The sequence below is a fragment of the Ranitomeya imitator genome, chromosome 4 (assembly GCF_032444005.1).
Source record: "Ranitomeya imitator isolate aRanImi1 chromosome 4, aRanImi1.pri, whole genome shotgun sequence".
In the NCBI taxonomy this organism is placed as follows: Eukaryota; Metazoa; Chordata; class Amphibia; order Anura; family Dendrobatidae; genus Ranitomeya; species Ranitomeya imitator.
This window is the reverse complement of record NC_091285.1, coordinates 647494032-647518421: the sequence shown is the minus strand read 5'-3', so window position 1 is coordinate 647518421 and position 24390 is coordinate 647494032. Positions and strand designations below refer to the sequence as shown.

Genomic DNA, 24390 nt, shown 5'->3' with positions numbered 1-24390 from the left:
GAGAGATGGTCGTGAGCAACATTCAGCACTGACGGATGGTCGTGAGCCACATTCAGCACTAAGAGATGGTCGTGATCCACATTCAGCACTGACGGATGGTCGTGAGCCACATTCAGCACTGAGAGATGGTCATGAGCCTAAGAGATGGTCGTGAGCCACATTCAGCACTGACAGATGGTCGTGAGCCACATTCAGCACTGAGAGATGGTCGTGAGCCACATTCAGCACTGACGGATGGTCATGATCCACATTCAACACTGTCGGATAGTCGTGAGCCAAATTCAGCAATGAGAGATGATCGTGAGCCACATTCAGCACTGACGGATGGTCGTGAGCTAGATTCAGCGCTGACGGATGGTCGTAAGCCAAATTCAGCACTGACGGATGGTCATGAGCCACATTCAGCACTGAGAGATGGTTGTGAGCTGCATTCAACACTGACGGATGGTCATGAGCCACATTCAGCACTGACTGAAGATTGTGAGCCACATTCAGCACTGAGAGATGGTCGTGAGCAACATTCAGCACTGACGGATGGTCGTGAGCCACATTCAGCACTAAGAGATGGTCGTGAGCCACATTCAGCACTGAGAGATGGTCATGAGCCTAAGAGATGGTCGTGAGCCGCATTCAACATTGACAGATGGTCGTGAGCCACATTCAGCACTGACGGATGGTCGAGAGCCACATTCAGCACTGAGAGATGGTCGTGAGCCACATTCAGCAATGACGGATGGTCATGATCCACATTCAACACTGTCGGATGGTCGTGAGCCAAATTCAGCAATGAGAGATGACCGTGAGCCACATTCAGCACTGATGGATGGTCGTGAGCTAGATTCAGCACTGACGGATGGTCGTAAGCCAAATTCAGCACTGACGGATGGTCGTGAGCCACATTCAGCACTGACGGATGGTCGTGAGCCACATTCAGCACTGAGAGATGGTCGTGAGCCACATTCAGCACTGACGGATGGTCATGATTCACATTCAGCACTGACTGAAGATTGTGAGCCACATTCAGCACTGAGAGATAGTTGTGAGCAACATTCAGCACTGACTGATGGTCATGAGCCACATTCAGCACTGACTGAAGATTGTAAGCCACATTCAGCACTGAGAGATGGTCGTGAGCAACATTCAGCACTGACGGATGGTCGTGAGCCACATTCAGCACTAAGAGATGGTCGTGATCCACATTCAGCACTGACGGATGGTCGTGATCCACATTCAGCACTGACGGATGGTCGTGAGCCGCATTCAACATTGACAGATGGTCGTGAGCCACATTCAGCACTGACAGATGGTCGTGAGCCACATTCAGCACTGAGAGATGGTCGTAAGCCAAATTCAGCACTGACGGATGGTCGTGAGCCACATTCAGCACTGACGGATGGTCGTGAGCCACATTCAGCACTGAGAGATGGTCGTGAGCCACATTCAGCACTGACGGATGGTCGTGAGCTAGATTCAGCGCTGACGGATGGTCGTAAGCCAAATTCAGCACTGACGGATGGTCATGAGCCACATTCAGCACTGAGAGATGGTTGTGAGCTGCATTCAACACTGACGGATGGTCATGAGCCACATTCAGCACTGACTGAAGATTGTGAGCCACATTCAGCACTGAGAGATGGTCGTGAGCAACATTCAGCACTGACGGATGGTCGTGAGCCACATTCAGCACTAAGAGATGGTCGTGAGCCACATTCAGCACTGAGAGATGGTCATGAGCCTAAGAGATGGTCGTGAGCCGCATTCAACATTGACAGATGGTCGTGAGCCACATTCAGCACTGACGGATGGTCGAGAGCCACATTCAGCACTGAGAGATGGTTGTGAGCTGCATTCAACACTGACGGATGGTCATGAGCCACATTCAGCACTGACTGAAGATTGTGAGCCACATTCAGCACTGAGACATGGTCGTGAGCAACATTCAGCACTGACGGATGGTCGTGAGCCACATTCAGCACTAAGAGATGGTCGTGATCCACATTCAGCACTGACGGATGGTCGTGAGCCACATTCAGCACTGAGAGATGGTCATGAGCCTAAGAGATGGTTGTGAGCCGCATTCAACATTGACAGATGGTCGTGAGCCACATTCAGCACTGACGGATGGTCGTGAGCCACATTCAGCACTGAGAGATGGTCGTGAGCCACATTCAGCACTGACGGATGGTCATGATCCACATTCAGCACTGACTGAAGATTGTGAGCCACATTCAGCACTGAGAGATGGTTGTGAGCAACATTCAGCACTGACTGATGGTCATGAGCCACATTCAGCACTGACTGAAGATTGTGAGCCACATTCAGCACTGAGAGATGGTCGTGAGCAACATTCAGCACTGACGGATGGTCGTGAGCCACATTCAGCACTAAGAGATGGTCGTGATCCACATTCAGCACTGACGGATGGTCGTGAGCCACATTCAGCACTGAGAGATGGTCATGAGCCTAAGAGATGGTCGTGAGCCGCATTCAACATTGACAGATGGTCGTGAGCCACATTCAGCACTGACAGATGGTCGTGAGCCACATTCAGCACTGAGAGATGGTCGTGAGCCACATTCAGCACTGACGGATGGTTATGATCCACATTCAACACTGTCGGATGGTCGTGAGCCAAATTCAGCAATGAGAGATGATCGTGAGCCACATTCAGCACTGACGGATGGTCGTGAGCTAGATTCAGCGCTGACGGATGGTCGTAAGCCAAATTCAGCACTGACGGATGGTCATGAGCCACATTCAGCACTGAGAGATGGTTGTGAGCTGCATTCAACACTGACGGATGGTCATGAGCCACATTCAGCACTGACTGAAGATTGTGAGCCACATTCAGCACTGAGAGATGGTCGTGAGCAACATTCAGCACTGACGGATGGTCGTGAGCCACATTCAGCACTAAGAGATGGTCGTGAGCCACATTCAGCACTGAGAGATGGTCATGAGCCTAAGAGATGGTCGTGAGCCGCATTCAACATTGACAGATGGTCGTGAGCCACATTCAGCACTGACGGATGGTCGAGAGCCACATTCAGCACTGAGAGATGGTCGTGAGCCACATTCAGCAATGACGGATGGTCATGATCCACATTCAACACTGTCGGATGGTCTTGAGCCAAATTCAGCAATGAGAGATGATCGTGAGCCACATTCAGCACTGATGGATGGTCGTGAGCTAGATTCAGCACTGACGGATGGTCGTAAGCCAAATTCAGCACTGACGGATGGTCGTGAGCCACATTCAGCACTGACGGATGGTCGTGAGCCACATTCAGCATTGATAGATGGTCGTGAGCCACATTCAGCACTGACGGATGGTCATGATCCACATTCAGCACTGACTGAAGATTGTGAGCCACATTCAGCACTGAGAGATGGTTGTGAGCAACATTCAGCACTGACTGATGGTCATGAGCCACATTCAGCACTGACTGAAGATTGTGAGCCACATTCAGCACTGAGAGATGGTCGTGAGCAAGATTCAGCACTGATGGATGGTCGTGAGCCACATTCAGCACTAAGAGATGGTCGTGATCCACATTCAGCACTGACGGATGGTCGTGAGCCACATTCAGCACTGAGAGATGGTCATGAGCCTAAGAGATGGTCGTGAGCCGCATTCAACATTGACAGATGGTCGTGAGCCACATTCAGCACTGACAGATGGTCGTGAGCCACATTCAGCACTGAGAGATGGTCGTGAGCCACATTCAGCACTGACGGATGGTCATGATCCACATTCAACACTGTCGGATGGTCGTGAGCCAAATTCAGCAATGAGAGATGATCGTGAGCCACATTCAGCACTGACGGATGGTCGTGAGCTAGATTCAGCGCTGACGGATGGTCGTAAGCCAAATTCAGCACTGACGGATGGTCATGAGCCACATTCAGCACTGAGAGATGGTTGTGAGCTGCATTCAACACTGACGGATGGTCATGAGCCACATTCAGCACTGACTGAAGATTGTGAGCCACATTCAGCACTGAGAGATGGTCGTGAGCAACATTCAGCACTGACGGATGGTCGTGAGCCACATTCAGCACTAAGAGATGGTCATGAGCCTAAGAGATGGTCGTGAGCCGCATTCAACATTGACAGATGGTCGTGAGCCACATTCAGCACTGACGGATGGTCGAGAGCCACATTCAGCACTGAAAGATGGTCGTGAGCCACATTCAGCAATGACGGATGGTCATGATCCACATTCAACACTGTCGGATAGTCGTGAGCCAAATTCAGCAATGAGAGATGATCGTGAGCCACATTCAGCACTGATGGATGGTCGTGAGCTAGATTCAGCACTGACGGATGGTCGTAAGCCAAATTCAGCACTAAGAGATGGTCGTGATCCACATTCAGCACTGACGGATGGTCGTGATCCACATTCAGCACTGTCAGATGGTCGTGAGCCACATTCAGCACTGACGGATGTCATGAGCCACATTCAGCACTAAGAGATGGTCGTGAGCCACATTCAGCAATGACGGATGGTCATGATCCACATTCAACACTGTCGGATAGTCGTGAGCCAAATTCAGCAATGAGAGATGATCGTGAGCCACATTCAGCACTGATGGATGGTCGTGAGCTAGATTCAGCACTGACGGATGGTCGTAAGCCAAATTCAGCACTGACGGATGGTCGTGAGCCACATTCAGCACTAAGAGATGGTCGTGATCCACATTCAGCACTGACGGATGGTCGTGATCCACATTCAGCACTGTCAGATGGTCGTGAGCCACATTCAGCACTGACGGATGTCATGAGCCACATTCAGCACTAAGAGATGGTCGTGAGCCACATTCAGGACTAAGAGATGGTCGTGAGCCACATTCAACACTGTCAGATGGTCGTGAGCCACATTCAGCACTGACGGATGGTTGTGAGCCACATTCAGCACTGACAGATGGTCGTGAGCCACATTCAGCACTGAGACATGGTTGTGATCCACTTTCAGCACTGACGGATGGTCATGATCCGCATTCAACACTGTCGGATGATCGTGAGCCATACTCAGCACTGACGGATGGTCGTGAGCCAAAGTCAGCACTGACGGATGGTCGTGAGCCACATTCAGCACTGACGGATGATTGTGAGCTACATTCAGCGCTGAGAGATGGTCGTGAGCCGCATTCAACACTGACGGATAGTCGTGAGCCACATTCAGCACTGAGAGATGGTCGTGAGCAACATTCAGCACTGACGGATGGTTTTGAGCCACATTCAGCACTGAGAGATGGTCGTGAGCCACATTCTGCACTGAGAGATGATCGTGACCAACATTCAGCACTGACGGATGGTCGTGAGCCACATTCTGCACTGATAGATGATCGTGACCAACATTCAGCACTGACGGATGGTTGTGAGCCACATTCAGCACTGAGAGATGGTCGTGAGCCGCATTCAGCACTGACGGATGGTTGTGAGCCACATTCTGCACTGAGAGATGATCGTGACCAACATTCAGCACTGACGGATGGTTGTGAGCCACATTCAGCACTGAGAAATGGTCGTGAGCCGCATTCAACACTGACGGATGGTCGTGAGCCACATTCAGCACTGACGGATGGTTGTGAGCCACATTCAGCACTGAGAGATGATCGTGAGCCACATTCAGCACTGACGGATGGTCGTGAACCACATTCAGCACTGAGAGATGATCGTGAGCCAAATTCAGCGCCCCTCTATGCCACAGTAGTGACACCCAGAGCCAATAGTAACAGGAGCAAGCCACATATTATTTATTCAGTAACCCACTCTACATTTCTGGAATCTGGATCTCTGAAATCTTCATAGATGAGCATTTTTGGACGTGCCAAGTATTTTCATTGCATTGCATTAAAAATGGGCAAAAAAACACCCAAAATAAAATGAATGGTTCTTCAAAAACTGCCAGTAGTTTCAAGGCGCCAAGACACCTTCCATTTGTAAATCTGAAGGAAAACCTTCTCAAGGAATTCACCTTCCCAGTAAACTTGTAGACTCATTGTAGTCATTGGTTGATTTTTTTTTTTTTGTTCTACAGACATATCCATTTTGGTCAAAGTCAAGACAGTGGTAGCCCCACTGAACAGAATGTTTTTCCATTAAATCTTCATCTGGTTTATTAAAATGTGCATCATAAACCAGGTAAACAGAAAAATAGCCGTATTCAGACATGTTGGCATAAACAAACAGCACCCTTTACAGTCCGTATAACTGCGGGATCCACCAGCTCAGAAAGCAGAGTTCAGCTCTCCTTAGCAAGAGCACAGCACTGTAGGTCAGCTTCACCTTCAGAGTATACACAGAACAGTAATTTTAAGTCCAGAGGCTTCACCTTTACCTCCTGGACCACATCCTAGGATGGAGATATGGGGACCAGTCAGCCCACCTCATTCTTTAGCTGTTAAACAAAAAAAAATGGTCCTGTCCTTGCCACTTAACCTCTCTCAGCACTTGGTGTGCTGGAGCAAACTTCCAGGTTCATATCACTGAAGCTAATAACCTCAGTGAAACATATCTCTCCTCCGGCACTTTACTGGTGACCTTCTTAGAATACATATTGAATTCCTACAACTGTCCTTAATGTGTTTTTTGATAGCTAAAAACCCATCTTCAGATACCCTAAGGCTGTGTGCATACAATGTCTTTTTCAGGCAGATTCCTTTGATATCTGAGCATAAAACAATAAAAAAATCAAATCTACACAGATTTGGTATTACCATGTTCAGAATCACTCGATCTATCAATATAAAAAAAGAATGAACCCAATCGCTAAAAGGCGTAACGAGAAAAAAAAGTCAAAATGACAGAATTAAATTTTTTTGGTCGCCGCTACATTGCAATAAAATGCAATAACGGGCAATCAAAGGATCGTACCTACATCAATATCAATAAAAATTTCAGCTCAGAGCACAAAAAAATAAGCTCTCACCCAGCCCTAGATCACGAAAAATGGAGATGCTACAGGTCTCGGAAAATGGCGCCATTTTTTTTTAAATAAATTTTTTTTCACCACTTAAATAAAAAAGAACCTAGACATGTTTGGTGTCTATGAACTCGTAATGACCTGGAGAATCATAATGGCAGCTCAGTTTTAGCATTTAGTTAATATGGTAAAAGAAAAAAAAACAACTGTGGAATTGCACCTTTTTGCAATTTCACTGCACATAGCCTATGTGTATGTGCAGTCCATAGAATAGTAAAGAAACCACTCGCAGTTTTTAAAGCAAGAACACTGGCTAAATGCTCAAAAATACAATCCGGCATCCTCCCAGCATCTTTGTAGCTTTCCCATTGAGTTGGATTGTAAAGTACAGAGCGTCTTCTGAGCTGAAAACACCAGAAGAATGGATTGGTCGCTTTTTTCAATGGCTTGGCATCTTTGGAAGCTTGAAGCAGTTAAAATATGTTTAAAAGCTTGAACATTTGCGCACCAAGCCGTTTTTTTATTTTTGCATAGAAATGCATATGTTCATTCTGTAGAACCTTTTACGATAGATCTTTCAGGGGGGCTCCTTAGTGGAGTTCATTGAGATGTTTTTAGGGCAGAAACTAAGCGGAATCTTTCCAATATCCTGCCCAAAAGTCTCCTCTCTAAAAACTCAGTAACAAAGACTCAGCAGTCTTTCTGGGGTACAAGGCTCCGAATTTATTAAGAGGCGCACACCACTTAATGAATTTGACGCAATTTCTGAATGACTTGCGCCTCGCCAATAATCGTACTCCAGTCTGGGACTGAAGTTGCATTTCTACCGTACAAAATGCCACCACTTTTCATTGGACAGGCGGACATGGCCACATCCTGTCCCGTCGCGGCTCCTCATCGGCTACACTCATTTGGGCGGACCTGATTCAAGCTGGCTTGAAAAGTTAAATGTGACTTTTCAAAGCGTTTACACCGCTTTTCTGGCATAAAGGTTTTGATAAATGAGCCCCTTTGTGTTCTCTAAGCCCTCATTTGAGCTCCCTAGGTAGCATCTCTCCATCTGGAGGACTCTATGTACATTATCTAGAAAACCAACTGATTCTGAAGGCTTCCATGTAATACTTGATTTCGCCTGTGGAGGTGCTGTAAGGAAACTGAACAGTTGCTGCCAGGTTCATACACAGATTGTAGTCTGATAATGTGCATGTTCCTGGAAACCAGATTAGCATAGCACGTACCTAATTCCCAATTGGGCGAGCACATAGTCTCCATCATCCATATGGGCAGGGTAGGCTCCATCACTCCAATAGCCATATTAGCAATACAAAGAGCCCCTAGATAGAAGACAGAAGAATACAATATGTAAGCACAGGGTTTCCCATCACTGTAAAAAAGAAAAAAAAAAGAGCATGAACCGCACATCCCAAAATCATACGTTGATCTAAAGCCGCTAGGCAAAAATTAATATAACTGAATATGAGGTTTTCAGTTTAACATTCTGATCAGACTGTATGAAGCCCACTGCCACTTCACGGCAAACCTCGTAGTGGGTCCTATCGCCCATCACTGTGCACATTCCAATGTACGCCACAATACCTGCAGCCACCATGACGTAAGGGTCAGTGAGGAGAACGGAGTAGGATGTCGCTGGGATACTCTATGGAAGAACAACACCACAAATTCAACTTAGATCTAGTCATTCCGCATCCTTTGATCATTTTCATTTTCCCTTAAAATAAAAGTTTTACTCACCCCTGGACTAAACTTGGTGGGTCGGAGAGTACAGAGCTGAAGAACTGTGGACCAAGGAAGAGTATTCTGATGACATATCATGACTATGAATCCTTCTACCACCTTCAGAAATAATTAAAGGGCTTTCCAGATCATTTCATACAATCCCTGATGTCCTCTGAAGAGGCTCTGGAATGGTACCTCACTAACAAGGAACATTGTGGTGATGTCATCATGACATCACTAGATTAGATTTAAAGGGAACCTATCAGCTGATTCTTGCTGCCAGAACCATACGGTCATGATGCTGTGTATTATAGGAGCTTGCGGAAATTATACACTGTAAAAAGGTTTATTATTTACTTTTTTTTCAATTTTTATTTTGCTCATTCATTTTAATTAATAACTTCGTTATACCAAGAAACAGAAAGATGATCGGCACAGAGCTTCACTATAGCGCAATTGGAGATTCGCTTAAACGATCTGTTTCAGAAGGACAGATGAGGTCTCCCTTGCTGTGAGCTGCGGGTGGTGCTATGCAATCGTCAGAGTTTTGTACAAGACCATATAATGAGAAGAAAAATGATGCAGCACTCACCCTTGTGCTTCTTCCAAGTGTGCTCTTTATTCAGCAAAACATACTATGCATAGTATGAACCGGCATACGCAGTGATCTGTGAGGGAGCGGGAGTGAGGAGAGACCAGACGACGGCCGTTTCGCGCTACGGCCGTCGTCCGGTCTCTCCTCACTCCCGCTCCCTCACAGATCGCTGCGTATGCCGGTTCATACTATGCATAGTATGTTTTGCTGAATAAAGAGCACACATGGAAGAAGCGCAAGGGTGAGTGCTGCATCATTTTTCTTCTCATTATATGGTATTTTAATTAATAAACAGTAAAGGTTATGGTTTAACCACTCCCTGAAGAAACGCGCGTCGGAGTGTGATGTGGAGAGGCCACAGGCTTGCCTTGCACACGCCATTTTAGGTCCGTATTTTACGTTCATGTTTTAAATTATCATTATGTTTGCTGACCATTGAGCCACAAGTATACAATGCCATCTTTTGGTATCAACACCTTTCTTACCTCCACAATAACTCATTATAGTGTTGTACTTACCTTATTTACACTTGATGGTTGATTTAATTAACCAGTTAAATGCTTGTTAATACAAGAGAAGATAGTATTCTGCTACAGATGGATCTGGATAAGTTGGAAACTTGGGCTGAAAGGTGGCAGATGAGGTTTAACAATGATAAATGTAAGGTTATACACATGGGAAGAGGGAATCAATATCACCATTACACACTGAACGGGAAACCACTGGGTAAATCTGACAGGGAGAAGGACTTGGGGATCCTAGTTAATGATAAACTTACCAGGAGCAGCCAGTGCCAGGCAGCGACTGCCAAGGCAAACAGGATCATGGGGTGCATTAAAAGAGGTCTGGATACACATGATGAGAGCATTATACTGCCTCTGTAGAAATCCCTAGTTAGACCGCACATGGAGTACTGTGTCCAGTTTTGGGCACCGGTGCTCAGGAAGGATATAATGGAACTAGAGAGAGTACAAAGGAGGGCAACAAAATTAATAAAGGGGATGGGAGAACTACAATACCCAGATAGATTAGCGAAATTAGGATTATTTAGTCTAGAAAAAAGACGACTGAGGGGCGATCTAATAACCATGTATAAGTATATAAGGGGACAATACAAATATCTCGCTGCGGATCTGTTTATACCAAGGAAGGTGACGGGCACAAGGGGGCATTCTTTGCGTCTGGAGGAGAGAAGGTTTTTCCACCAACATAGAAGAGGATTCTTTACTGTTAGGGCAGTGAGAATCTGGAATTGCTTGCCTGAGGAGGTGGTGATGGCGAACTCAGTCGAGGGGTTCAAGAGACGCCTGGATGTCTTCCTGGAGCAGAACAATATTGTATCATACAATTATTAGGTTCTGTAGAAGGACGTAGATCTGGGGATTTATTATGATGGAATATAGGCTGAACTGGATGGACAAATGTCTTTTTTCGGCCTTACTAACTATGTTACTATGTTACTATGTTCTGTCAATCACCGACAGCGGCATTTGTCACGCGCAGACAGGAAGCGCATCATTAAATCTGTCTGTTGGTACCCCCTGCCACGCGATCGCGGTGCGCTGATGGGTTGTCATGATAGCTAAGGGTCTGCTAAAGACCCCGGTGTATGTCATCATGATCCTACTGTGAACACTGCCAAAAAATATTTAAAAAATAAAAAAAAATAAAAAGTTCAAATCACCCCACTTTTGCCCCATTAAAAATAAAACAATAAAAAATAAACAAAATATACATATACTTGGTATCACTGTGTTCAGAAATGTCCGATCTATCAAAATATCAAATAAATTAATCCGATCGGTAAACGACGTAACGCGAAAAACAATTAAAACCACAGAATTCCATTTTTTTGGTCACCTCAATATTGCAATAAAATGCAATCAAAACATCGTTTCTACCCGAAAATGATATCTGTAAAAATGTCAGCTCAGGGTGCAAATAATAAGCGCTCACCCAGCCCCTGATCCCGGAAAATTAGAACATTACAGGTCTCAGATTATGGCACCAACAGCAGAAAAAAATTTTTGCCACATTTCTGAATTTTTTTTCACCACTTAAAATAAAAATATACATGTTTTTGGTATCTGCGTACTCGTACTGCCCTGAAGGATCGTACTGCCAGGTCAGTTTTGCCATATATTGAACATTATAAATGAATGGAAAAAAAAACATTGTGGAATTGCACTTTTTTTTTTTGCAATTTCACCCCCACTTGGAATTTGTTTCCCGTTTTCCGGTACGGAATGAATGGTGTCATTCAAAAGTACAACTTCGTCTCGCACAAAACAAGCCCACATATGTCTGGAAAAATAAAAAAAGTTCTGGCTCTTGGAAAAAGGGGAGCAATAAACGAAAATGGAAAATTGTCCTGTGTTGATGAGGTTAATTAATTTGTTTTGGGGATCATTTCATCCTTTAATATATTATATTTTATTATTACGGTATATTATATGTGTACCCTTGGCTGCACCACTACATGAATTTGTGACCTTACGTATGTCCTATTGTCTATTCATGTTTTTTTTTTTTTTTCATTTTTTATGTCTGGTCATTATACATATCCCAATAAAGTATTTATTTTGTTTATATATATTTGTGGTATTTTGGTCCGTGCTGTTTCCTATGTTTTATTACGCTTAGACCCTTAATATTTAATGAGTGAATTGGTTCCTTATTTCATTTCTTTTGGAAATTTCTCTGATTATTTTTCAGTGAAGTGGGACCAACATCTCAGATGACCAGTCAGAGGGTGGTCCATAGACAGCTTTAACCCCTTAATAACCGGAGCTTTTTTCGGTTTTGCATTTTCGTTTTTCGCTCCCCTCCTTCCCAGAGCCATAACTTTTTCATTTTTCTGCCAACATGGCCATGTGAGGGCTTGTTTTTTGTGGGACGAGTTGTACATTTGATAAACAAAATTAATAAAGGGGATGGGAGAACTACAATACCCAGATAGATTAGCGAAATTAGGATTATTTAGTCTAGAAAAAAGACGACTGAGGGGCGATCTAATAACCATGTATAAGTATATAAGGGGACAATACAAATATCTCGCTGAGGATCTGTTTATACCAAGGAAGGTGACGGGCACAAGGGGGCATTCTTTGCGTCTGGAGGATAGAAGGTTTTTCCACCAACATAGAAGAGGATTCTTTACTGTTAGGGCGGTGAGAATCTGGAATTGCTTGCCTGAGGAGGTGGTGATGGCGAACTCAGTCGAGGGGTTCAAGAGAGGCCTGGATGTCTTCCTGGAGCAGAACAATATTGTATCATACAATTATTAGGTTCTGTAGAAGGACGTAGATCTGGGGATTTATTATGATGGAATATAGGCTGAACTGGATGGACAAATGTCTTTTTTTGGCCTCACTAACTATGTTACTATGTTACTATGTTACCATTGGTTTTACCATGTCGTGTACTAGAAAACGGGAAAAAAATTCCAAATGTGGTTAACCCCTTAAGCCCCGAGGGTGGTTTGCACGTTAATGACCGGGCCAATTTTTACAATTCTGACCACTGTCCCTTTATGAGGTTATAACTCTGGAACGCTTCAACGGATCTTGGCGATTCTGACATTGTTTTCTCGTGACATATTGTACTTCATTTTAGTAGTAACATTTATTCGATATAACTTGCGTTTATTTGTGAAAAAAACGGAAATTTGGCGAAAATTTTGAAAATTTCGCAATTTTCCAACTTTAAATTTTTATGCCCTTAAATCACAGAGATATGTCACGCAAAATACTTAATAAGTAACATTTCCCACATGTCTCCTTTACATCAGCACAATTTTGGAACCAAAATTTTTTTTTGTTAGGGAGTTATAAGGGTTCAAAGTTGACCAGCAATTTCTCATTTTTACAACACCATTTTTTTTTAGGGACCACATCTCATTTGATGTCATTTTGAGGGGTCTATATGATAGAAAATACCCAAGTGTGACACCATTCTAAAAACTGCACCCCTCAAGGTGCTCAAAACCACATTCAAGAAGTTTATTAACCCTTCAGGGGTTTCACAGGAATTTTTGGAATGTTTAAATAAAAATGAATATTTAACTTTTTTTCACACAAAATTTATTTCAGCTCCAATTTGTTTTATTTTACCAAGGGTAACAGGATAAAATGGATGCCAAACATTGTTGTACAATCTGTACTGAGTACGCTGATACCCCATATGTGGGGGTAAACCACTGTTTGGGCGCATGGCAGAGCTCGGAAGGGAAGGAGCGCCATTTGACTTTTAAATGCAAAATTGACAGGAATTGAGATGGGACACCATGTTGCGTTTGGAGAGCCACTGATGTGCCTAAACATTGAAACCCCCCACAAGTGACACCATTTTGGAAAGTAGACACCCTAAGGAACTTATCTAGATGTGTGGTGACCACTTTGACCCACCAATTGCTTCACAGAAGTTTATAATGCAGAGCCGTAAAAATAAAAAATCATATTTTTTCACAAAAATGATCTTTTCGCCCCCAATTTTTTATTTTCCCAAGAGTAAGAGAAGAAATTGAACCTCAAAAATTGTTGGCCAATTTGTCCTGAGTACGCTGATACCCCGTATATGGGTGTAAACCATTGTTTGGGCGTATGGCAGAGCTCGGAAGGGAAGGAGCGCCATTTTACTTTTCAATGCAAAATTGACTGGAATTGAGATGGGATGCCATGTTGCGTTTGGAGAGCCCCTGATGTGCCTAAACATTGAAATCCCCACAAGTGACACCATTTTGGAAAGTAGACCCCTTAAGGAACTTATCTAGAGGTGTGGTGAGCACTTTGACCCAACAAGTGCTTCACAGAAGTTTATAATGCAGAGCCGTAAAAATAAAAAATCATATTTTTTCACAAAAATAATCTTTTCGCCACCAATTTTTTATTTTCCCAAGGGTAAGAGAAGAAATTAGACCACAAAAGTTGTTGTGCAATTTGTCCTGAGTGCGACGATACCCCATATGTGGGGGTAAACCACTGTTTGGGCGCATGGCAGAGCTCGGAAGGAAAGGAGCGCCATTTGACTTTTCAATGCAAAATTGACTGGAATTGAGATGGGACGCCATGTTGCGTTTGGAGAGCCCCTGATGTGCCTAAACATTGGAACCCCTCACAAGTGACACCATTTTGAAAAGTAGACCCCTTAAGGAACTTATCTAGATGTGTGGTGAGCACTTTGACCCAACAAGTGCTTCACAGAAGTTTATAATGCAGAGCCGTAAAAATAAAAAATCATATTTTTTCACAAAAATGATCTTTTCGCCCCCAATTTTTTATTTTCCCAAGGGTAAGAGAAGAAATTAGACCACAAAAGTTGTTGTGCAATTTGTCCTGAGTGCGACGATACCCCATATGTGGGGGTAAACCACTTTTTGGGTGCATAGCAGAGCTCGGAAGGGAAGGAGCGCCATTTGACTTTTCAATGCAAAATTGACTGGAATTAAGATGGGACACCATGTTGGTTTGGAGAGCCCCTGATGTGCCTAAACATTAAAAACCCCCACAAGTGACACCATTTTGGAAACTAGACCCTCTAAGGAACTTATCTAGATGTGTTTTGAGAGCTTTGAACCCCCAAGTGTTTCACTACAGTTTATAACGCAGAGCCGTTAAAATAAATTTATTTTTTTTTCGCAAAAATTTTTTAGCCCCCAGTTTTGTATTTTCACAAGGGTAACATAATAAATTGGACCCCAAAAGTTGTTGTCCAATTTGTCCTGAGTACGCTGATACCCCATATGTGGGGGGGAACCACTGTTTGGGCGCATGGCAGAGCTCGGAAGGGAAGGAGCGCCATTTGGAATGCAGACTTAGATGGATTGGTCTGCAGGAGTCACGTTGCATTTGCAGAGCCCCTGATGTACCCAAACAGTACAAACCCCCCACAAGTGACCCCATATTAGAAACTAGACCTCCCATGGAACTTATCTAGATGTGTTGTGAGAACTTTGAACCCCTAAGTGTTTCACTACAGTTTATAACGCAGACCCGTGAAAATAAAAATTCTTTTTTTTTCACAAAAATGATTTTTTAGCCCCCAGCTTTGTATTTTTACAAGGGTAACAGAATAAATTGGACCCCAAAAGTTGTTGTTCAATTTGTCCTGAGTACGCTGATACCCCATATGTGGGGGGGAACCACTGTTTGGGCTCATGGCAGAGCTCGGAAGGGAAGGAGCGCCATTTGGAATGCAGACTTAGATGGATTGGTCTGCAGGCGTCACGTTGCATTTGCAGAGCCCCTGATGTACCCAAACAGTAGAAACCACCCACAAGTGACCCCATATTGGAAACTAGACCTCCCATGGAACTTATCTAGATGTGTTGTGAAAACTTTGAACCCCCAAGTGTTTCACTACAGTTTACAACGCAGAGCCGTGAAAATAAAAATCCTTTTTTTTCCCACAAAAATGATTTTTAGCCCCCCAAATTTTTATTTTCCCAAGGATAACAAGAGAACTTGGACCCAAAAAGTTGTTGTCCAATTTGTCTCGAGTACGCTGATACCCCATATGTTGGGGTAAACCCCTGTTTGGGCGCACGGGAGAGCTCGGAAGGGAAGAAGCACTGTTTTACTTTTTCAATGCAGAATTGGCTGGAATTGAGATCGGACGCCATGTCGCGTTTGGAGAGCCCCTGATGTGTCTAAACAGTGGAAACCCCCCAATTATAACTGAAACCCTAATCCAAACGCACCACTAACCCTAATCCCAACTGTAACCCTAACCACACACCTAACCCAGACACACCCCTAATTCTAATCCCAACCCTAATCCCAACCGTAAATGTAATCCAAACCCTAACCCTAGCCCCAACCCTAGCCCTAACCCTAACCCTAACCCTAACCGGAAAATGGAAATAAATACATTTTTTTTAATTTTATTATTTTTCCCTAAGGCTAGGTTCACATTGCGTTAGGGAAATCCGTTTAGCACTAGCGGATTGCGCTAACACAATGTCTTTTTAGGTGTCGTGTTTAGTGGTCGCGTTAACGTCCCCGCTCTGGAAGATCGGGGATCGGACCTCGGGCGCGCCGCGGACGCTGCAAGCAGCGTCTGAGGCGCGCCACAAAAGAATGGCACCTTGCTAGCGCGAGCCGAAAATGGCACGCTCTAGCGATGCGCTACACCTGAAAATCACATTGCTGTCAATGGTTGTGCTAACGGACCCGTTGCACGGCGTTAATTGTGACATTTTCGCCGTGCAACGCTGTCCGTTAGCGTTAACCCATTAACGCAATGTGAACCTAGCCTAACTAAGGGGGTGATGAAGGGGGGTTTGATTTACTTTTATAGCGAGTTTTTTAGCGGATTTTTATGATTGGCAGCCGTCACACACTAAAAGACGCTTTTTATAGCAAAAAAGTTTTTGCGTCTCCACATTTTGAGACCTATAATTTTTCCATATTTTGGTCCACAGAGTCATGTGAGGTCTTGTTTTTTGCGGGACGAGTTGACGTTTTTATCGGTTACATTTTCGGACACGTGACAGTTTTTGATCGCTTTTTATTCTGATTTTTTTGTGAGGCAGAATGACCAAAAACCAGCTATTCATGAATTTCTTTTGGGGGAGGCGTTTATACCGTTCCGCGTTTGGTAAAATTGATGAAGCAGTTTTATTCTTCGGGTCAGTACGATTACAGCGACACCTCATTTATATCATTTTTTTTATGTTTTGGCGCTTTTATACGATAAAAGCTATTTTATAGAAAAAATAATTATTTTGGCATCGCTTTATTCAGAGGACTATAACTTTTTTATTTTTTTGGTTATGATGCTATATGGCGGCTCGTTTTTTGCGGGACAAGATGACGTTTTCAGAGGTAACATGGTTATTTATATCCGTCTTTTTGATCGCGTGTTATTCCACTCTTTGTTCAGCGTTATGATAATAAAGCGTTGTTTTTTGGCTCGTTTTTTTTTTTTTTTTCTTACGGTGTTCACTGAAGGGGTTAACTAGTGGGCCAGTTTTATAGGTCGGGTCGTTACGGACGCGGCGATACTAAATATGTGTACTTTTATTGTTTTTTTGTTTTTTTTTTTATGTAAAGAAATGTATTTATGGGAATAATATTTTTTTTTTTCTGCTTTATTTAGGAATTTTTTTTTTATTTTTTTTTTTACAAGTGTGGAAATCTTTTTTTTTACTTTTTCACTTTGTCCCAGGGGGGGACATCACAGATCACCGATCTGACAGTGTGCACAGCACTCTATCAGATCGGTGATCTGACATACAGCCGGGCAGGATTAGAGCTGCAGCTGCAGCCTGATCCTGACCCGGAAGTGCTCCCTGCAGGACCCGGATGCAGCCCGGCGGCCATTTTGGATCCGGGGACTGAAGGGAGAAGACGCTCGGTACACGGTGAGCACATCACCGTGTACCGATCGTCTCAGGGAAGCCCGCAGGGAGCCCCCTCCCTGCGCGATGCTTCCCTGCACCGCCGGCACACCGCGATCATCTTTGATCGCGGTGTGCCGGGGGTTAATGTGCCGGGAGCGGTCCGTGACCGCTCCTGGCACATAGTGCCGGATGTCAGCTGCGATAGGCAGCTGACACCCGGCCGCGATCGGCCGCGCTCCCCCCGTGAGCGCGGCCGATCGCATATGACGTACTATCCCGTCCATGGGAATTAAGTCCCAGGTCACCTGGACGGGATAGTACGTCATATGGGATTAAGGGGTTAAATTGCAAAAAAAGTTTAATCCCACACTTGTTTTTTGTTTGTTTTTTCTAGGTTCACTAAATGCTAAAACTGATCTGCCAATATGATTCTCCAGGTAATTACGAGTTCATAGACATCAAACATGTCTAGGTTATTTTTCATCTAAGTGGTAAAAAAATTTTTCCAAACTTTGCTAAAAAAAATTGCGCAATTTTCCGATACCCGTAGCGTCTCCATTTTTCGTGATCTTGGATCAGGTGAGGGCTTATTTTTTGCGCGCCGAGCTGACTTTTTTTATTGATACTATTTAGGTGCAGATACGTTCTTTGATCGCCCGTTATTTCATTTTAATGCAATGTTGCGGTGACCAAAAAAATGTAATTGTGGCGTTTTGAATTTTTTTCTAGCTACGTCATTTAGCAATCAGGTTACTCCTTTTTTTTATTGATAGATTGGGCGATTCTGAACACGGCGATACAAATATATGTAGGTTTGATTTTTTTTTTTTACTGTTTATTTTGAATGGGGCAAAAGGGGGGTGATTTGAACTTTAATGTTTTTTAAGTTTTTTCATATTTTTAAACACATTTTTTTTTTACTTTTAGCTTGCTTCAATAGCCTCCATGGGAGGCTAGAAGCTGGCACAACTCGATCGCCTCTGCTGCATAGGAGAGATGCTCAGATTATCCCTATGTAGTAGAATTACAGCATTGCTATGAGCGTCGACCACTGGGTGTCGCTCGCAGCAATCTGGCATCAACAACCATAGAGGTCTTCAGGAGATCTCTGGTTGTCATGCCGACTAGTGATGAAAGAGTGTTCTCGTGGCTAGGGTTTTCCCCAGCACGCTCAGGTGACCTCCGAGTATTTATGACTGCTCGGAGATTTAGTTTTCATCGCAGCAGCTGAATGATTTACAGCTACTAGCCAGGCTGAGTACATGTGGGGGTTGCTTGGTTGCTAGGGAATCCCCACATGTAATCAAGCTGGCTAGTAGCTGTAAATCATTCAGCTGCCGCGATGAAAACTAAATCTCCGAGCAGTCATAAATACTCGGAGACCATCCGAGCGTGCTCTGGAAAACCCGAGCAACGAGTACACTCGCTCATCACTAATGCTGACGCACTGCTGACCCCTGATCACATGACGGGGGTCAGGAGTGCACATATTTCCGGCCCGATGACCCTAAGCGCTTGTTAAATGCTGCTGTCAGAGTTTTACATCAGCATTTAACTAGTTAATAGGTGCGGGCGGATCGCGATTCCACCTGCGCCTAGTGCCGGCACATGTCAGCTCTTCAAAAGCGGGGTGTAATGACGTCGGACGTACTATTCCATCTGACGTCAGTAAGGGGTTAATAACTTAGCCGATTTCTCTGTGGTTTTGGAAGCAAGAACCAGATGACAGGTTCCCTTTAAATCATCAGAACCACCTTAAAATCTTTTTTTAAAGATCAGGACATGTCCAAATTCAAGCAAAGAGATCCTGCAAAGCCATCAGAGGGAATCTGTCAGTAAGATCAACCAGCCGCCAGGCTCGGACTGGCCCAAAGGGGAGCAGGGGAATCCCCCAGTGGGCCCCTCTGTAGATCTGGGCCCCCAAACCCCACTCTGTGGGCAGTACTTGGCGCAATTCAATTGTTTCACTCCGTACAGAAAAGCAACATCTCATCATTCATTAACCAAACTACCCAGTTTATTATTAAATAGAGATATAGGTAAATTTGTGAACAAAGGTAGTGTAATATTTGTATGCAGCTGAAAAGTGGGCCCCCCCAAAGTCAGTGTTACTGGTGGGCCCTTGGCACCCCGGTCCGACAATGCGAGCCACTACCTCCACCCACAAACGGAATATGTTGTAGGTCTTTGAAATGGAAATCCATCAATATCTATTAGTACATATGCAAATCAGGCATTAAGTGCTCTAGGCGTGCCAGAGCACTTCACTAATCCCTGCCTTCGGAGGTTCCCCCTGCCCAGCACCAGCCTTTTTAGCTTTATTGCCACATATGTACAGTCACCTCTCCACTGACAAACGGCACACAACAAGGCTCCAATCTTGAGCTTGTGAGACCTTCACCATCTGTATACATCGCATATCTATATGAAACACATGTATGATTTGGGAGAACCCCTTAAAAATTCTTCAATGATGTATAATGGAAAACCTACATTCTAGTACCAGAAAATTACCTCCATCCAGCAGAGCCAGACCGGCCAGCACCAAGAATGGAGACGCTTTCCCAACAAATTCGTACATGACCGACCCAAAGGGAGCACCAGCTGCAAAGAGAGGGAAATTTGAGAGAGAAAGGCTTTACAGAAGACAAGCCAATATTCACAAGTCTTAATAAAACAATGTGCTGATGATAATACTTACTGAGCACGCCCACTGCCAGTCCTCCCAGAGCAATTCCCATGGCCTGTCCTCTTTCATAGTCATCAGTGTATATGTTTGCCACCATGCCCAATCCTGCAGAGACATATACATAAGTCAATATAGGCAGTAAACACTTGTAGAGTACCTCCCAACGCTAAGCCAGTACCCTAACTTTGCCCAGTCCTTTATAAGCACCCAGACAAAAATATTGCTCCTAGTGAAGCTCATAAGTGTTTTCACACAGTATGGTACCACACCACTTCATTGGCTCCCACACAGCATGAGGCCCCCACAGAGCCCCGCGTGCAGTATGATGCCACCACATTATGAATAACCACACTCACAGTGGTTTCCCTAACTCACAGTATGATGCTTCCTCAGCCTTCCACACAGTATGATGCCCCTAGTATCCACACCACACAGTATGATGCCCCTAGTGTCCACACCACACAGTATAATGCCCATAATGTCCACCTCACACAAGACAATGCCCTCAGTGTCCACAGCACACAGAATGATGCCCCTAGTCTTCACACCACACAGTATTATGTCCCTAGTCTCCAAACCACACAGTATGATGCTCCTAGTATCCACATCAAACAGTATGATGCCCCTAGAGTCCACTTAACATAGTATGATGAAATTAGTGTCCATACCACACAGTATCATATCCTTTGTGTCCACATTAGATAAAGATAACTTTGTGTTATGATATCTTTGTGTGGAAACTTCCTGAAGAAGAAGCCATGAGCTTCGAAACGCGTTGAATAAACCACCCGAACATCTTACAAGTATATCTGGATCTATTATTTGTCGCAGCAGTGCGGATGTAATCCACATTTCATCTATTATAACAGAATTATAGGGGGCTTCTATGTTAGACATAGTACAAAGGCTCTGGAAAAGCTAAATAACTACTCGTCACTCAAAAGAAATCCATTGAATTTTGTACTCCCAAATCCAAATGCCCCGCTCCCTTCTGAGCACCACGATGTGACTAAACTGCGGTTAGGGTCCACATGTTTGGCATTTCTGTAGTGATGAGAGCTCGACAAATTTACAGGTGTATGGCTCCAGAAGCATTAACTGGGCACAATTTTCACTCAGCAACATCCACTGCTGCTTGTTTCTGGAAAACAGCCATGGAGTCAAAATAGTCACGACACCTGTAGATAAATTCCCAAAGGGGTATAATTTTCAAAATGGGATCACATGAGGGAGGTGGGATTCTGCTCTTCTAGACCTTGGGGCTCTGTGTATGCAATCCGCATACTATTCTAGGAAAGTCTGCGCTCCAGGAGGCAAATAGCACTCAAGGCACTAGCACTCCATCCCTCCCGAGTCGCACCATATGTCTAAGCACTACAGTACAGCCACATATGTGGTATTTCTACATTCAGCAGAAATTCTGGGACATATTTTGGTGCATTTTTTTCCAATTTCCCAGTGTGAAAATTTAAAATTTGGGGCTAACACAATTTTGTTGGTAAAAATGTAATTATTTTTTTCTTCACTGCCCAATTGTAGAAAATGTTGTGTCCCACCTGTGGTGCCAATATGATGACTTAACCCCTAGATGAATTTATTGAGAGGTGTAGTTTGAAAAATGGGGTCTCTTAGCGGGGGTTCTGTTGTTCTGAGACTTCAGGGGCTCTGCCAATGAAAAATCTGAACTCCAATATGGCGCTTCTTCACTTCTGAACTTTACACTGTGCCTCAAAAGTAGTTTTTGACTACATATGGGGTATTAATGTACTCAGGAGACGTGTCTCTATTATACTTTTCCTCCGATCGTTCCACTCCTGGTTTTGAGACCATATTCTCCTGCTATTCTTGTAAAAATGAAAAACAAATGAAAAAATTTGGTGCTACAACAACATTTTTGTGGGAAAAATATATTTTTTCATTTTCACAGACCAACATTGTAAAATTCTGTAAAGCACCTGTGAGTTCAAGATGCTAACCACACATGTACATAAATTCCTTGAGGGGACTATTTTCCAAAATGGGGTCACTTGTGGGGTTTACTACTTTTTAGGCACATCAGTGGCTCTCCAAACTGGACATGACACTCGCAGACCATTTCATCAAAGTCTACGTTCCAAAACATCACTCGCTCCTTTCTGAGCCCAGTCATGCGCCAAAACAGTAGTGTTCTCCCACATATGGGGTAGCTGCATACTCAGGAGACATTGCACAATAAATTTTTGGGTCCATTTTCTCCTATCACCCTTGTGAAAATGAAAATAATTGGCGCTAAAAGAACATTTTGTGGCAAAAATATGATTTTTTTTAATTTTCACGGCTTAACGTTATAAACTTCTGTGAAGCACCTGGGGGTTCAAGGTGCTTACCATGCATCTATATAAGTTCTCTGAGGGGTATAGTTTCCAAAATGTTGTCACTTTTAGGTGGTTTAGGTGGTTTCCACTGTTTAGGCACATCAGGGGCTCTCTAAACATGACATAGAGTCCGCCAATTATTCCAGCAAATTTTACATTCAAAAAGTCAAATGGAGCCTCTAACTTTCCGAGCCCTGCGCTGCACCCAAACAGTGGTTTTCTCCCACAAATGGGGTATCTGCATGCTCAGGAGAAATCAAATATTGGTGTCCATTTCATTTTTTTCTTTTTACCTTTGCGAAAATAAAAGAATTTACGTCTAAAGTAATATTTTTGCGAAAAAAGTTAGATGTTCATTTTTTCCTTCCACATTCTATTAATTCCTGTGAAACACCTAAAGGTTTAATAAAGTTCTTGGATGTGGTTTTGAGCACCTTGAGGGGTTCCATTTTTAGAATGGTTTCACTTTTGGGTATGTTCTGTCAAATAGGCCCCTCAAAATCACTCTAAATGTGATGTGGTCTCTAAAAAAATGGTTTTGCAAATTTTGTCGGAAAAAGGAGAAAAATCTAGAAGTCAACATTCAACCCTTATATCTTTCTAACAAAAAAATTATGTTTCCAAAATTGTGCTGATGTAAAGTAGACATGTGGGAAATTTTATTTATTAACTATTTGGTGTGACATGACTATTATTTAAGTGCATAAAAATTAAAAGTTTGAACATTTCAAAATTTTCACCACTTTTCCGTTATTTTCATAAATACACACAAGTCATATGGAACAAATTTTGCCATGTAGAATTTGGTCTGGTCATAAAGGTGCAAACAGACTTGGGAAGTAAATGGGTAAATGTTGACCATCAACGTTTGACCTGTAGGTGATCTTATGGGGGTCACCAGAACGAAGGGGCCACTGTCAACACAAAGGCTTTTCATGTGTGCGGCTCAGCCCAATTAATCGGTAATCTTCTATATAATGTCAGTGTTATGGAGAGACCATTGGGCTGGAGTGTAAGCGGTGTCAGTTGGCAGCTATGGCGGCTGTTATAGGCACATGTCCTAATAGGGGTTATGTACAGTCGTTATTTGTACAAAACAGTTCAACCCTCTAAGTTTTATTGGCTAGTATAAGGCCACGTTCACGCATTGAGTATTTGGTCAGTATTTTACCTCATTATTTGTAAGCCAAAACCAGGAGTGGATGATAAATACAGAAGTGGTGACCTGTCTCTATTATACTTTTCCTCCGATCGTTCCACTCCTGATTTTGGCTTACAAATACTGAGGTAAAAAAAGCACCAAATACTGAATGTGTGAATGTGGCCCAATAAGAATACTTTGGGGCCAATGCAAAAAGTTGTGGAGTGAACATAAAGAAAGTGATTATTGTACTTTTCCAGCAGTACAGGCTATGCCAGAATTATTCCCCCACATCGTGTATACCTAATGATAGAGGGGAAGCGGTGAATCAGCTCCCGTCAGTAATACGATGAGCCATGCTAATCATATTTTTCAATGGCTGTGGAGCAAACAACAGGGGAAGTCATTAATCGAGTCATTCCTCACAGGAGAATCAGCCAGGTACCACACAACAATGCAATTTACTTAGATGTACTGGAGAACAGTTATTTTGAGTTTACTGCTGAATACATAGAAGGGGTATAAATATCTGCTGCTAAACTGATAACAATACAGTGGTCGCCCACCACATCTATATCGCAATTCCATCAAAGTAGATCTGTCA

At 43.6% G+C, this 24390-nt stretch overlaps 1 protein-coding gene across 2 annotated transcripts in view; it reads right to left on the bottom strand.

Annotated features, from left to right (window-relative positions):
• LOC138674327 (chromaffin granule amine transporter-like) overlaps positions 1-24390 on the bottom strand; it is an 82414-nt gene that overhangs the window by 30480 nt on the left and 27544 nt on the right. For both annotated transcript variants that reach the window (XM_069762189.1, XM_069762188.1), the window contains 5 exons: positions 20304-20396; positions 20117-20206; positions 8682-8725; positions 8526-8586; positions 8168-8263 (listed from right to left, as the gene is read on the bottom strand). In XM_069762189.1, the coding sequence (XP_069618290.1) occupies positions 8168-8263; positions 8526-8586; positions 8682-8725; positions 20117-20206; positions 20304-20396 (384 nt within the window). The remainder of the gene's footprint in view (positions 1-8167; positions 8264-8525; positions 8587-8681; positions 8726-20116; positions 20207-20303; positions 20397-24390) is intronic.